Here is a 15,785-nt window from a genome sequence, read left to right on the forward strand (position 1 = left end):
ACCTTTATGCTCTCTCTTCCCCCGCCCTCCACACCCAGTCACATCCCTCCTCTTCCAGTTTCTGCGGAGACATACATGTCAAAGAGCACGTTGTGCTGGGGACAGAGCCCCAGCAAGCGGCGTACAGCTGCCATGTTAGAACAGATGTTCTGGCCCAGGATGAAGGCAGAGCCTGCAGTTGGGGGGAACAAGCCACTCAGGATGGACCTGCAGGTGGAGAAATGAGGAAGGGACTAAGGTGGCAGGAGAGTCTGAGGTGGGTGGCTGTTCATTTAGGGAGACTTGGTCAGGGTTGGGGGAAGGGAAAGCAGCTGAGGTCACGGGTCAGAGATCAGCCCCCACCCATACCAGGGTTCCATGCCCAGTTCCCCTGTCCCACTTCGCCAAGTCCCTGGATCTGTCTCCCCTCCTCGCCATCCTTACAAGGTGGTGGTCTTTCCTGCCCCATTGTGGCCCAGGAAGGCAGTGATGTGGCCCTCATAGAAGTCCAGGGTGAGCCCACGCAGGGCGGGGCTGGCGCTTCTAGTGTAGCGCTTCTCCAGACCCCGCAGGGAAACGCCTGGCTGCAGCCCTTCAGGGGGCTCTTCCAATAGTACTGGTGTTGGAGAAACGGCTCCAGTGAGATCAGCATCACAACCCCTCCCTGGAAGCGCCCCTTTCTCCTCTCCCCACACCCCATCCCTCCTGAAAGCGGGACTTACCCTGGGGGTCGCCACTCTCCGGGGCCGGGGCCTGTTGGGACTCAGGCACAGTCCACTTCCCACACCAGTAACTTGCCCGGAAGGGGAAGTCCCAGGGCTCGGGAATCCCATACTGTCCTGGGACCGGGGAGGGGAGGGAGAGAAAGAGAGAGGTTGGCAAGAGAACCTGCAGTTCTGACCCTTCTGTCCCTCCAGGAAAGAGGAGCTTCGGCCCTCCTCCCTCACCCACCGCCCTTCTGCCCATCCTTCCCCGGAGATAGTGCAGAGGTAACTCACCGGGCCAGACAGCCTCGAGGTACCAGGTGGCTAGACCATAGAGGACAGCGTCCAGGAACAGAAGCCCCCCGGCCAGTGCCAGGTTGAAGGGGTCACCCTCCACAGGGCTGGCACCAAAGTTGTGCCACTGGACACCCAGGCCCTGCTCCTCATACAGAGAGAAGTACTCACAGCCAAAGCCAAATGCCACAGGAGAGAGTAGGGCCTGCGAGGAGGGGGATGGGAAGGCAATCACCATGGGTGCCAGCTTTCCTCTCCCCAACCCCGCTGGCACCTCTCCCCACAGATGTACCCAGGACCTAAGTCCTGCTGTCAATCCAGTGGAGAGAACATAGCCATGGGAATTCGGAGACTTGAGTTCTAGTCCCAATCTGCAAGTACAGAATATTTGCTGCTAGGGCGATGCCATCAGTAGTCGAGGTTTACGGTCAAAAAGCCACCTAGGGCAGTGGGCTGATGGGAGTGATGACCCCTACCAACTAGGTCAAGTAAAAGGATGCCATTAGCTCTGCCCACAGAGCTTTTAGGGCAAGAAGGGTAGCCAGCCAGACCTCATCCCACCCCTAAGAGCTAGAAAGGAGCCAGAGGTGGAACCAACTTGGCAGCTCTCCTTCTTGACTTGGGATGAGAGGACACAGCTCTTGGCCTGGCTCCTGGAGCGATGAGCCATTCCTTTCCCCAGTGCCCATGGCGGGTGAGCTGCTCCCTCACATACCATCCGCCCACTGCCATCTCCAGCAGGCAGCAATGGCCCCCTGAAAGTGGGGCAGGCTCTGGCTTGGCCGAGCAGGTCTAAATCGAGAGGAAGGAGAGGAAGGGGGCATCGTTGCAACTGTTTTTCTGGTTCTCGCTGGAGATCCTGATCCTGTCCCAGGGCCCATGGAGGAGGAAGCCCCTAGGGGTACTTAGGTGCTGGGGGGTGGGGGGAAGGCAGGGCAGTCCTCGAGACCAGCCAGAACTGTGGGAACCCCGCGGAGCTCCGCAAATCCAGCCAGCCTTGGCTGAGAATCTGTGCAGCTCCACAGCACTTGGCCTGCTCGATGGGACATTTGCAACATCAGGTTCCCGGCAGGGAGAAGGCACCCTCCCCATGGGAACTTGGAACGAGGGCCAGAAAAACTGATACTTTTCAGCTGGTTGTTCCTGAGTGGTCCTGCAGCAGTCCCAGAACACTGGCATGCCCCACCCACCCCTTCCCCGGAGCTGCCCTCCTCATCTGGCAACAGTGGAGGGAGGCCAAGCACAGGGGAATTCCTTTGCTGTCTCGGTTCTCCTCCTCCTCCCTGTCTCCCCTTTCCCTCCCTTCCCCCCTCCACTCAAAATGAAATAGTGGCTACCCCTGCCTAAGGTGTCCCACAAGGTGGACCGGCCCAGCAGGAATCCTGCAAAAAAGCAGGCTTAAGTGGGCAGTAAAGAATGTGGCTGTTACCATGGCGACCACCTGCTCGGTGACAGTGCTATGGCGGGCAGAGTCGGCACTGTACTGCTGCACATAAAACCCCTTGGGGGGGCAACTTCCCAATGTACTGCCCCACCCACCTCTTTGCTCGCCTATCATCAGCAGGGACCTTGACACCTCCCAATCCCACATTCTCCCCTCGACCCTGGCACCACCCATTTCCACAACATTGCAGTTTTCAATGCTTTCTTGCGTTTTCTCGTCAGTCATCTCGCATTTGTCTTTATAAAGCTCCCTGGGAGGTCCAGAGGGGCAGAGATAACTCTTTCCACTTCAGGGATAGAAAAACTAAAGTTCAGAGAGGAAGGTGACTAGCCCAAGGTCACATAACAAGCCAGGGACAGAACTAGAACTTCCCAGACCAAGTATCGTGTATGTGCGGGTGTATCTTTGTGTCCACTTCTCCTGCCTCCCCTGTCAGACTGTCGGCCCTTCCTTCTTCCCCATTCTGACCCTCAGGAATAGGTCTCTGCCCTGTCAAGGGAACAGGGAAGACTGGGAAGCCAGTCAGGAGCTGGAACCCCTGGGTCCTCACCGCAATCAGCCGGAGAGTAGGGGAGAGCCGCTCCCTCCAGGCCACACACAGCACGTAGGGCAGGTAGAGGGTGAAGTATGCCAGTCCCCCGCAGGCCGCCGCCAGGTTAGCCCGGGAGAAAAAGGTGCTGAGCAGGAAAGACTGGGAGATGGTGGCCACAGCGAAGGTCGCAAGGAAGAGGAAGATGAGGGTAGAGTCGCTGTAGGGGAGGATGTCTCCTAGCTGCCGGGAAGGAAGGCCCCCGTCGCCTGGTCAGCCAGGCAAAGCTCACCTCAGGGGATGCCAGACATGTGGGCCACTCCACTGAGGACCCAGGAAATCTACCCCCTGCCACTCCCTGATCACCAGAGCCAAGGTCGGGACTTACAACTTATTCTCCCTGTTTCACAGAGGGGGAAACTGAGGCCTGGAAACACAGCCCAAGGTCTCACAGCAGGTTAGGGATGAAAACACAACTGAAACCCCGCTCTCCTGACTCAGCCTGGAAGTGTTTGCATGTGTTTGTGTGTGCGTGCATGCATGCACATGCGCTGTCTCTACCTTTCAGAAGGGCAACCCCTCAGTCAGGCAAGGACCAGATCTTCTTCTGTCCCTCTTCAGATCACCCCCACAAGGGATGGGAGGACAAGGATAAGGGGCTAGGAGGAGAGGGTGGGGCTCAGGGAAAATGAAGGAAACCAGGGAGGGGGCGCCCCGACCTTGAGGACGAGGACCAGGAAGCCAGCGCTGACCAGGAAAGGCAGGAGGCTGCTGAGGAACCAACTGAACCAGAGCACAGCCCGGCTCAGCCCCATGGCCCGCATGGTCTCCCGCAGCCGTTCCTCCTTCTCCCGCACCACGGCCTTGATTGTCAGCGCCACTGAGTAGATCCAAGCCAGCATCAGGAACAGTGGCAGAGAGCGGTTCAGCACACGCAGGAACCTGAGGAGCCCCTAGTCTGTCAGCTTCTCTCCCCCACCCAGGGATCTCCCCAACCCTTCCCATCCCTAGGGGGCAGGGAATGGGGACGCAGATCCCCACGCGGCTGTAGGGGCGGGGGGCGCACCAGGCCTGCCCCATCTCTGTAGCCTATGCCACACTTACTGCGCCCACCTCCTGGCTGGGCTCCGGAGGCGGGAGCGGGGCAAGGAGAGTCCCGGATACTCACACATCATCCACGTAGCAGGGGTAGGGCATCTGCTGGAGATAGAGTCTGGTGTGGCGGGATGAGCCATTCAGCAATCGCCTGACTGCCCCCTCTACCATGTCCTGGAGATAGATGAAGCCACCGGACACGTAGCGCAGGTCGGAGAAGGGATCGGCAGCGGGGCCTGGAGCCCAGAGCCTGCGGAAGATGGCGGGGTGGGGGAGAGAGAGAGATGGAAAAACAACTTGCTGTGGTGGGGAGGCAGGGGAAAGGGCCCAAGGAGCTGGGGGAAAGCCAGATGCCAACCGGCAGAAGGGGACCAGGGAATCCCAGGCAGGGGATGGGGTGAGATCCCCTGGGAGAAGTGATGGAAGGCCAGGAGGAGGAGGCAAGGAGGGGCCCTTGCTTTCCCTTGGCCCTGCCCTCCCGATCCTGAGCCCTGTCCCCAGAGGGCTTGGGAGCCACGGTAAGTAGAGATCTATCCTGGCCCCTACTGCGCTTCCTGGGACTTTGCACCTGTTTTTGATTTTGTTGGTCCTGGTGACATCATCGATGTCCATGCGGATCTTGATCTGCAGATGGCCAGGAGAGTTGGGCCTCCAGTCCTGGGTCCCCAGAAAGACCAGGCCTGCCCAGAAGCGTCGTTCCCCCAGCAGCTGCAGAGCCCGGTTCACCAGCTGCCCCTCCGACTCCACCTCCTCCAACTTATCCAAAGAAATGCACTGGCCAGGGATGGGAATACAGCTGTTAAATGCTAACTTTTCACTGGGAATGAAGGGGGTGAAAAGGGGGCATGACTTTTAGGGAGGAGAGGGCAGGGTGTACAGAGCTAACGAGGGTTGGAGAACCCCAGTCTGGGTCTCTCTGACTGACCCCGCCCTGAAGCTCTGGGGTCTCATCAGAGCCCCAGGGGGACGAGGTCAGGAGTCTGGCCCAGATTGCTCTGGGGATGGCAATGGAGGCTTCACCCCCAGCTAGGATACCGGGGTGGGGAGGGGGTTAGCCTCGGCTCCCCTCCCCTCAACCGAGTCTGTGAATAATACAGAGGGGAGGGAGTGTTGGAGCTCAAGGTGGGGGATCAATCATATTTGAGTACTTACCGTGTGCAGAGCACTGTACTAAGGGGAGTGGGAGAGGGTACGATATAACAGAGTCGGTAGACACTTGCCCTGCCCACAACCAGCTTACAGTGTAGAGGGAGGGGGAGAGGAGGAGATGGAGCAGGAGAAGAGGAGACAGAAAATAGGGAAGGGAACGGAAGTGGAGAGTACCAGGCCCCCGCTCACCTCCATGAAGTGTCCCATGGAGTCCATCAGCTGCTCCATGTCGGCGAGGCTTTGGTGCCAGTTGTATCCCTGGGCCAAGCCCCCTGCCAGGAAACGGTGGATAGCTGAGTCGTTCTTCACGAGGAGCTGCAGTGCCGGAGACTGGAGGAGGCTCTGGTGGAGGGGTGACTCAATGATGCACCCCCACCGGGAAGGCCACAGTTCACCCACCCCCCTCTCCCCCGAAGCCATACCCGCAGCAGCACCACTTCCGCACTGCCATTCATGAAAGCAAAGAGTTGGGGACCGAGCTCGGCCCAAACGTCCGGAAGCTTGCCCAGCAGTGCCAGCTCCTGGAAGGTCTGGTTCACCTGAGGAGAAAGGAGGCACAATCTGAGCCCCCCACCCCATCTACCCACTTGCCCCTCTGAGAACTAGACATTACCCAGGTGGCCCAGCAGGGAACAGCCCCTAGGCCTCCGGCCCGGGACACGGATAGACACACGGCCAGGGGGCGGTCCTTTACCTCAGCCATGATCCTGCGGGTGATGGGCGTGGCGGGTGTGTATAGGATCTTGCCAATGACCAGGGGCTTGAGCCTTTGCCAGAGTAGACGGGTTATGGAGTTTGCCTCCAGTTCCCCAAACAGCTTCCGACAGTAAGGACCTGAGGATTGATGATGGGGAAGGGATCGGGGAGATATATGGGGACAGGCCAAAGGGAGGTGGGGGAAGCAATTCATGGGAAAATCTTCACCCCTTCCCCACCATCAACCCTCAGGTGTGTCCCCATATATCTCCCCCACCCCCTCGCTACAGCCCCTCAATAACCCCTTCTGCCCAGCTCCACTCTAGCCTGCCTTCTGGCCCAGGGTTCCACCCTTCCAACTCATCCTGATCCCATCTCCCACCTCCCTCCTGCCCTTGGTTCTCTCTGGTGGCAAAGAGAAGTGGGGTGCCCTGGAAGGGCAAATGCGCCTGAGCAGATGAAGGTGTGCCCCAGAGTCTCACTGGTTCTGTTGTCCGGGGGCACGAGTGGCTTGGGGTCATTCTGCCCCAGCATCACTTTCAAGTCGTTGTCCTCATACCAGTTGAGGGAGGGCATGCCCCGGCCCCCCTTCTCAGATTGTTCACAGAGCACCCGCGACACAGCTTCCAGTGACCCGCTCGCTCCCAGCTCCCCCTGCAGTACCTGTTGGAGCTCCATCAGGCTGGTCAGGGAGGAGAGCTGAGAGGGAGGGAGAGATGGGGGGAAAGAGAAAGAGAGAAAGAGAGAGAGAGACACATACACACACACACACTATTTGTCTTGTCCGCAGTTTCCCAGGGGAGCCACCAGGGCTGGGCTGGTGTTTCCTGGGGACCACCCCAGGCCCAGGGTAAAAGGGACTGTGGACAACTCTGGGGCTGATTTCTCCTCCCCGCAGGGCAAAGATGTTCATATGTGCCACTTAGTATTTATTCATTCTTCAGTCGTTTTTATTGAGTGCTTACTATGTGCAGAGCACTGTGCTAAGCGCTTGGAATGTTCAATTCGGCAACAGATAGAGACAATCCCTGCCCAATAATGGGGTCACAGTCTAAACGGGGGAGACAGACAGCAAAGCAAAACAGAACAAAACAAAACATGTAGTCTGGCGTAGATATCATCGAGATAAATAGAATCAGAGATATATACACATCATTAACAAAATAAATAGAGTAATAAATAACATATACAAATACGCACAGTGCTGTGGGGAGGGGAAGGGGGAAGAGCAGAAGGTGGGAGAAGGGGGAATGGGAAGGGGAGGAGGAGCAGAGGGAAAGGGGGGGCTCAGTCTGGGGCCCAAGGCTTACGTCTCTTGCCTGGCTGAGGGGTGGAGGAGCTATAGGAAGAGAGACATGGACACAGAAGGCAAGGACAAGGAGAGGGGAATGACCGACACCCAATAGCAGCCTCACCTCATTGAGCAGGGCCTCAGCAGCCAGCAGGAAGCTGACCGTAGCCTCCATAGCCTTCTTCCTCTGTCCCGGCTCCATCTGCAGCATCGCCATCTGGGGATCAGACAGGTTTTGCCCTTGGCCTCAGTGACAGACACCCAGACGGACCCAGCCGCCAATCCGGGACAGATCCATCCCCTTTACCCAACCCAGTTGGTGGGGCCTAGATCCCCGGAGCCCGCCCTGTTCTATGGGGAGCTGGGGTCCCCCACTCACAGAGACCATCTGCCCAGGATCCAGCTGGGTCAGAAAGCTGCTGCGGAGACCCTGGAGCTGATCAGGGGGCAGAGAGCACAGGGCCCTCTGCAGCCTCTCAGAAGCTGCCAGTCGGGAAGTCAGCAGGGATGCATTGCACACCAGCTCTTCTAGTGGCACACCTCGGGGCAGCTGGAGGGGAGGTGGGGAGTCAACAAGAGGGATCGACTCCCTGCCCACCTCCCCTCCCCAGCTTCCCTCTTCTCAGGCACAAAAGCCTCCTCTGCAGCCCACTGTCCCCACCACCTCCACAGAACAGCCTCTACCAGCTGCTTCCAGCTCCCCTCTCCTCCCCACCATGCTCTCTGGAGCTCTCTGTCCCTTGGCTATAATGGGGGCTGGAGGGGGCGGGTCTGGGACCCTGATACCCCCATTAGCCTCGGTCTCACCCCACGCAGGCTGAGCGGGGTCCCCAGAAGCTCCTGAGCCAGGGCAGGGGGCAGGGACGTATTCTCCTGGAGAAACCTGGAGAAGTTCTCATCCAGGCGCAGGTGGTGCTGGAGGGGCAGCGCTGGCAGGGGGCGGGGAGGGGGAGGGTGTAGATGATGATGGGGACAACACCAGACCCTCCCGCAACCCACAAACTCACCTAACCAATGCCTTATGCAATATAAGCCTCTATTGGGGCAATGGGGCCGGTGCCTCCCCAGTTCCCAGCTGTGGGATGAAGCCGCCAATCCCACCCCCTGTGGCCATTTGGGCCAGGCTCCCAGCCTCGCCCCCTCCCCCCACAACCAGGGCTCCGAAGCGATCCCAGAGCTTCTAAGTAGGGACCGGAGAGATCCCAGATTGGACCTCTCTGACTCCCATTGGCTCTGCGCAGCTCACCCTCCCCACCGCACTGGCTCCTCCCCCACCCTCTTTTCACCCCCTGACACTGTTCCTCTGCCCCACCGCCTCCCCCTGCCCTGCTCACCGCCCCTCTGGAGTTGCTGCAGGATGGGCATCAATATCTGGAAGCTGTGCAGGACCCCACGGGTATTAGGGCTACTCAGCATAGCCCAGGAATCAGCCAGGAGACGGGACACTCTAGTGGGGTTGGGAAATGGGGCTCAGCTGAGCCCATTCTCCCTCTCCCCACATCAGCAGTGGTGGGTGGAGGGGAGTGATGGGGGGAGCAAACAACCCCAGCCCAGGCCCTGGGCACCCCCAACCAAGCCCCACTCACAGGGAACCGTTGAAGTTATCCACAACCCCGGGTGTCTCCCCGGGTGTTGGGTAGCGGAAACAGGGGTTCCTCATATTGCAGATGATGCCCTGGAGCCAGGGCAAGCTGCCTGCTGAGGGCAGTGGCTTGTTGGGGAAGTGACCTACAAGGAGGAATTAAGGGGAGGTCAGAGGAGGTCTGCTGCTGAGACCCCACTCCTCCCCCAATTCCAGCCAGCCCCCTCCGTCCCCAGGAGAGCTACCAAAAAGGGCTCCAGGGAAGGGCTTCCAGGGAAGAGACAGAGCAACCCAGGGAAGGGATGGCAAGAAGCCAGGCCAGAGGAGGAGGAGAGGCTCCAGGTAGGTGGGGACAAAGTTACTCACATTCATGATGCTCAAAGGGTGGATAGGACTGACGTACAGCCACAAGGATGAAGAAGAGGAAGAGCGGCCAGAGGAGCTCGATGACCAGCTGCACCTTTGGGGTGGGCAGGAGCTGCTGGGTCAGCCAGAGGAAACTCCTCCCCCCACCCCACCACACACACCCCCCCACACACACCCACACACATATGCACTCCTCAATCTCAAAGGAGGAGAGGGAAAAATCCAGGTCCTAAAAGGGCACCAATTAGAAGCTGAACCCCACACTCCATGCCCTGAGGGATCCACTCCTCCTCCCCAGCCCCCCAGCTCTTACGGGCTGCCTCTTGCGGTAGGTGAAATTCTTCCAGAGCAATAGCATCAGCTGAGTCTGGAAACTCATGATGAGGCTGGTGGAGAGAAGGAGAAAGGTCAGGGGCAAGAAGGGGAGGGGGGAGGAGGAGGAGGAGGAGAAGGTTGGGGGGGAGGAGAAGGAGGGTGGGGGGGAGAAGGGGGAAGAGTGCAGGTGATCTGGTAGGAGAGGTAATCTACAGTGACCTCCCCCTTAGCAGCGTGGTACAGTGGAAAGAGCGCGGGCTTGGGAGTCAGAATTCATGGGTTTGAATCCCGGCTCTGCCACTTGCCAGCTGTGTGACTTTGGGCAAGTCACTTAACTTCTCTGTGCCTCAGTGACCTCATCTGTAAAATGGGGATTAAAGCTGTGAGCCCCACGTGGGACAACCTGATTACCTTGTATCCCCCAGCGCTTAGAACAGTGCTTTGCACATAGTAAGCGCTTAACAAATGCCACCATTTATTTTTATTTTATGTCTCCATTGTCCCCCAAGAGCTCGACCCCAACTCCTGCGGGAGGGGCTTCCGGTAGCCAGAAGAACTGCCTTAGGGCATGGATCTGGGACCAGCTCAAGGTCCCAAGGTTGTGTACGTTTGGGGAGCAGAAGGCATTCAGCACCTGCCCCTCACTCCCCAGAGACCAATAGTGGGTGAGGGAGAAGAGGGATGAGGAAAGGGGTGGAACAAGATGGAGGGGATCAATCTTGGGAGTGAGTTCCAGTGAGATAAAGACCTGGTCTCTGGTTGGTAGCAGGGCAGGGATTCTAAAAAGATCTCATTTTCTCCCCATTTCCCCAGCTCTCCAAGACTAGAAAGGGCTGGGAAGCCAGGTGTGGGAGGGGAGCAGGGTGTAGAGGGTGGAGGAAACAACATAATTCCTCTGAAATGTCATCTCTCCACCTCATCCCTCCTCTCTCAAGGCTTAGCACCCCCTGCCCCCCCCCCTACTTTTTGAGAGGGGAAGCAGAAGAGGAAAGACGGGGGTCGGGGTGGGGAGTGGAGGGGGCACTCCCAGAAATGAGGGACTGGAGTTGCTCAGTGCCCTGGGAGAAGAGATGGGGGAATGGGGAAATGAAACAACTTCCAGTATAAGCCTGAAGGCACCACTGCCTTGTCCTGGTCCGAAGGAAATTGGCTCTGAACTCCCTGTCTGACAAAGATGTAGGTATCCCTTGACAAGTAAAGATCCTTTCTTGGGCTTACCCAGAGTGAGCAAGAGCACCTTAAAAATAGACCCTTTCCCGACCACACACACATACACCCTGTCCATACACCCAGTAATCATTATCATCATCCTCATCATGACATATGTTAATAATAATAATGTTGGTATTTGTTGAGCGCTTACTATGTGCAGAGCACTGTTCTAAGCGCTGGGGTAGACACAGGGGGATCGGGTTGTCCCACGTGAGGCTCACGTTAAGCACTTACTTAATGTGCCAAGCATTGTATTAAGCACTGCGATGGATATAAGATCTTAAGATAATCATCCATACGTACCCAGGCCGCTATAGCAGAGGCACCAGCTCCGTGATGACAATGGGGGCTGGTGCCCCACTGGACTCCCGGGCGGGGGTGTGAAGCCGCCGTTTCTGCTCCCTCAATTGTCTGGGCTGGACTCCCAGCCTCGCTCTCCTATGGGGCTCCGAGGAGATCCAAGAACTTCCGAGTGAGGCTGGAATGACCAAATCCGTCTGTGACCAATTGGCTCTGCGCAGCCCGTCTGCCCCTCCTTCCCCAGTCCTGTTCTGCTTGCAACCTGCCACCAAAAGCCCCATCCCCTGCCCCCCCAACACACCCACACCCACAATTAAAGGTTGGCACTTACGGCCCCCAGGCCCTCAGAAAAACCTGTCCAAGGTGGAGTCGCATGTGCCTCCATAATAATAATGTTGGTATTTGTTAAGCGCTTACTATGTGCAGAGCACTGTTCTAAGCGCTGGGGTAGATACAGGGTAATCAGGTTGTCCCACGTGAGGCTCACAGTCTTAATCCCCATTTTACAGATGAGGGAACTGAGGCACAGATAAATTAAGTGACTTGCCCACAGTCACACAGCTAAGTGACAGAGCCGGGATTCGAACCCATGACCTCCGACTCCCAAGCCCGTGCTCTTTCCACTGAGCCATGCTGCCTCCATGTGTAGGAGAACCCACATGTGTGTAAGAATACATATACATGGAGCATCTACCAACAGGAACAGAAGCAACATTTCCTGGCTGGTGATTACAATGCAACTTTCTCTGGACTGAGACTCAGAATGGAGGGGAGAGGCCAGACCCCTAGGAACCCAGCTAGGAGGTGTCATAGCAGGGAGCCCCCACACCCATGTTCCAGATCCCCTGCTTTTTCTACCCTGCTGATCGGTTTAGGACAACCACCGGTTCTCTCCGACCCCTCAGATCTAGATTTTCTGACATTCGGAGCCACTCCAGGGAAGCGCACGGAGGGGATGGGAAGCCTCCCAGAGGTGGGGCTGTGGAGAGCCAAGATGCTGTTTTCTCCCAGGATCCCTGCCTAGTCACTCCCTTCACTCCTGCAAGAAAAGAAGTCTGGGCATGGACTGGGCAGAGGGGAAAGAACCAGGCTATGGGCAAGGGTCCCCGGTTTCGAGGCTTGGGGTCGAGGGTGGAAAGATAGGGGGAATCTCACCCAGCGAGACCTCACTGACAAGACGCCTCTGAGGGAGACGGGAGTCCGTGGGGAGGGGAGGGTCGTTGCCCTGCTAGGCTGGGGGGATGGCAGGGAAGGCAGTATGGCAAAATCCCCTCCCCTTGTCGACTTTAGCTGCTCACCACCCATCCCTCTAAGAAGGGGCCTCAGAGGATATGGGAACTTGGAAGGATGGAGATGCCAACCGTTCTCGGGAGTGGGGGAAGGGCGGGGCCTTTACTGGGGGGGTACATATGTGGCAAGGGGCTGAGGAGGGAGGGGAGGGCAGGCTGCGCAGAGAGACCCGATGGGCGGGGGGGGGGGGGGTAGGGGTGTCTTTCCAGCCCCGCTCGGATGCTATCTCCGGGATGATCTCTGGTAGTGGTGGGAGATAAACGAGGGCGGGGGACCGATCGGAGAAGCAGGCTGAGAGAGAAGGTGGGAGAAGCAGGTCAGGGCGGCGGCTCGCTTTTAACGCTTTCTCTCCTCGTCGTCCGAGAAGGGACGGGGAGCCGGGGGCTTTCAACTTGGAGATGGGACGGGGAGGAGGAAGAAGAGATGGAGGGAGAGGAGAAGGGGGAGGAGGAGAAGCCAGAGAAGAAAGATGAGACGGAAGAAGAGGCGGAAGAGGAGGCTTCCCACGGAGACTCGGCGAGGAGTTCATCTCCGTGTCATCCCTGCCGCGCCCGTCCTCCTCTACTCCCAGGTCCCAGCTAGCTCGCTCCAGGGCTCTCCCCTCCGAGGGCCCCAAAGACGCCCTCTCCCCCGCTCCCCACACAAGCCCCATCCAGGGCAGGAAGGGCTCTCGGATGGGGCGACATCGGGGGGCGGGGGGAGGAGGGACACACAAATCCGAGGTCCGTGGGGAGAAGTCTGTTGCCGAATTGTACATTCCAAGCGCTTAGTCCAGTGCTCTGCACATAGTGAGCGCTCAATAAGTACGATGGAATGAATGAATGCAAGTCGACTCCGCCTGATCCATCCCCGAACAGTCCTAAAACGGCACCGGCTGCAGAGACTCCCCCTCCCACCCCCCTCCATCCCCACCCCATCCCCTCTAGCCCTCTTACCCGCTCCTCCGGCTCCGTCTTACCTGGTCTTCCACCCCTGCAGAGGGGTGGGCCGCCGTCCACCGCCTGGACGCAACTCACCGGTCCCAAGCTCAGAACAGCCGCCTGTCCCGTTAGTCTCGCCCCCTCCTCCGAGCGTCATCAGTCCCCGAGCCCGCCCCTCGCCGGCCAAAATACCCCGAGGCCTGCGAGCTCGGCCGCGAGAGGGGGGCGTTACTCACCGTTAGCGTTAGCCGGGGGGCAACGTCAGGTGCTCCTTAAAGGGGCCGCGCGGCTCCTGCTGCATCATCCTTGGCGCCCCAACCTGCCCCGGGAATGCTCCCTGAAGTGCTTTGGAGACGCAGTGTCTGGGTCTCCAAGGATTGAGAGAGTCGGAGTCCATTCCCCTGCATCTGGTTCATGCAACTGATCATTTTAATTTTTTTTTTTTTTAATTTCCCTGACCTCATAGCTGCCTGCAAGAGGAACTGGGCCGGGAGCTAGTAGGCCGTCGGCCCCGAGCTCTAAATCGGCAACTTCAGCCCTCCAAAACCTCTAACCACAATGTTCGAAGTCGTCCCTCTGTAACGTTCGAGGCTGGGCAAGAGGCTGGGAGCAAAGATAAGGGAGCTGCAGAATATAATAATGTTGGTATTTGTTAAGCGCTTATACTATGTGCCAAGCACTGTTCTAAGCACTGGGATAGACACAGGGGAATCAGGTCGTCCCACGTGGGGCTCACAGTCTTAATCCCCATTTTACAGATGAGGTAACTGAGGCACCAAGAAGTGAAGTGACTTGCCCAAAGGCACACAGCTGACAAGTGGCCGAGCCGGGATCCGAACCCATGACCGCCGACTCCAAAGCCCGTGCTCTTTCCACTGAGCCAGCTTAATATAAGGAGTTAATGCCAGCCCCCCCATCCCACCTCCCCTCTTGGCCAAGGCCAACCTCACCATCGACTCCAGCCCGTGGAGACAGAGGCAGACAGAGCCCAGCATCCAGGTCGGGCTTGGATGGCTTTCAGGATTCAGAGATGAAGGTGTGAGGGATGAAGAAGTATTTCCACACTTGAAGCTTCTGGAAATAGCGTCCCACATCAGGCCCAGGCCAGGTTTAGACTTTAAACCGTGATCTAACCATCACCTCGTCCGTCGGGCTGACAGAATGCTGTTTGACCCTTAACTCTTCGAGAAGTTTGAGGAGCAGTGCGGCCTAGTGGATAGAGCGTGGGCCTGGGAGTCAGAAGGACCTGGGTTCTAATTCTGACTCTGACACTTGTCTGCTGAGTGACCTTGGACAAGTAACTTCACTTCTCTGTGTCTCAGTTATCTGTAAAAGGGGGATTGAGACTGTGAGCCCCACATGGGACAGGGACTGTGTCCAACCCAAATTTGCTTGTATCCACCCCAGCTCTTAGCACAGTGCCTGGAACATAGTATTTGTTAAGCACCACAGTTATTATCAGTAATCAAAGCAGGATAGGACAAGTGATTGGATTAATGTGGTAACAGTTTGGACGGAGAGAAGAGGGTGGATCATGGAGATGTTGTGAAGGTGGAACCGGCAGGATTTAACGATGAATTGATTATGTGAGTTGAATGAGAGAGAGAAGTCAAGGTTATGGGCTTGTGAGACAAGGAAGGATGGTGGTGCTGTCTACAGTGTTGGGAAAATCAGGGGAAGGATAGGGTTTTGGTGGGAAGATAAGGAATTCTGTTTTATACATATTAAATTTGAGGTGTCCAACCTGATTAGCTTGTATCTACCCCAGCAATTAGTACAGTGCCTGGCATATAGTAAGCACTTAACAAATACTCAAAAACAAACAAACCAAAAAAAAACCTTCAGAGCTCAGTCAAAGCCTTCACCGCAAGAGTGCAGAAGCTGGCTGCCGGAAGACTTCATCAGGGCTGAACTCCTTAGTTGAGCTTTGCTAGACTTCGTGTAATTGATAAGGAAAGAAGTGCCTGGGCTCAAGTAGTTACATTGGTTTTACATTGAAAATTTGTAATGACTTTGAAAGCTATCATAGTCATGACCAAGAACAATAATGCAGTTTTGCTTGCACAAGCTCTCAACGGTTATCTGAAAACAGCCAATTAGTGTGGTGCAGTAGGAGAGCTAGATGTCTAGAGTTTAGATTCTACTTTTACTTTCATTATTAAAGTGATGTCGGGAAAGGCCAGGGCTAAAACAGGCTCCGGAAGTGGTAGAGATGGCTAGATATCTTGTTGGTTGCAGGCATCTGGGAGTGGAGGCTTTTAAAAATCAATGCATGGGGGGACCTTCCAGGTGGCATAGGACAGAGGGTGGGTGGGTGGTAGGGACAACTCAGAGAAGCAGCATGACCTAGTGGACAGAGTATGGGTCTGGGAGTCAGAAGGATCTGGGTTCTAAACCAGGCTCTGCCACTTGTCTGTGTGACCTTGAGCGAGTCACTTCACTTCTTTGGGCCTCAGTTACCTCATCTGTAAAAGGGGGATTGAGACTGTGAGCCCCACATGAGACAGGAATTGTATCCAACCTGATTAGCTTGTATCTACCCCAGCATTTAGTACAGTGCCTGTCACCCTTAACAAATACCAGAAAAAAAACAAAAAAGCTTGAGATTCAAGTTTGGAC

General features: G+C 56.8%; 1 protein-coding gene across 2 annotated transcripts in view; it reads right to left on the bottom strand.

Annotated features, from left to right (window-relative positions):
• The window catches only part of ABCA7 (ATP binding cassette subfamily A member 7), a 28,493-nt gene extending 15,181 nt beyond the window's left edge, over positions 1–13,312 (bottom strand). For both annotated transcript variants that reach the window (XM_029051877.2, XM_029051875.2), the window contains exons 1-21: positions 13,205–13,312; positions 10,960–11,134; positions 9,443–9,515; positions 9,130–9,223; positions 8,768–8,909; positions 8,516–8,628; positions 7,989–8,110; positions 7,561–7,731; positions 7,306–7,398; positions 6,373–6,589; positions 5,889–6,028; positions 5,617–5,733; positions 5,384–5,536; positions 4,614–4,819; positions 4,119–4,295; positions 3,670–3,892; positions 2,972–3,193; positions 978–1,182; positions 702–818; positions 424–595; positions 76–207 (exon numbers count right to left, since the gene is read on the bottom strand). In XM_029051877.2, coding sequence (XP_028907710.1) covers positions 76–207; positions 424–595; positions 702–818; positions 978–1,182; positions 2,972–3,193; positions 3,670–3,892; positions 4,119–4,295; positions 4,614–4,819; positions 5,384–5,536; positions 5,617–5,733; positions 5,889–6,028; positions 6,373–6,589; positions 7,306–7,398; positions 7,561–7,731; positions 7,989–8,110; positions 8,516–8,628; positions 8,768–8,909; positions 9,130–9,223; positions 9,443–9,508 — 2,882 coding nt within the window. In that variant the 5' untranslated portion in view covers positions 9,509–9,515; positions 10,960–11,134; positions 13,205–13,312. The remainder of the gene's footprint in view (positions 1–75; positions 208–423; positions 596–701; positions 819–977; positions 1,183–2,971; positions 3,194–3,669; positions 3,893–4,118; positions 4,296–4,613; positions 4,820–5,383; positions 5,537–5,616; positions 5,734–5,888; positions 6,029–6,372; positions 6,590–7,305; positions 7,399–7,560; positions 7,732–7,988; positions 8,111–8,515; positions 8,629–8,767; positions 8,910–9,129; positions 9,224–9,442; positions 9,516–10,959; positions 11,135–13,204) is intronic.
• Between the last annotated feature and the right edge of the window lie 2,473 nt (positions 13,313–15,785).

Source organism: Ornithorhynchus anatinus, chromosome X1, assembly GCF_004115215.2.
Source record: "Ornithorhynchus anatinus isolate Pmale09 chromosome X1, mOrnAna1.pri.v4, whole genome shotgun sequence".
Classification (NCBI taxonomy): Eukaryota; Metazoa; Chordata; class Mammalia; order Monotremata; family Ornithorhynchidae; genus Ornithorhynchus; species Ornithorhynchus anatinus.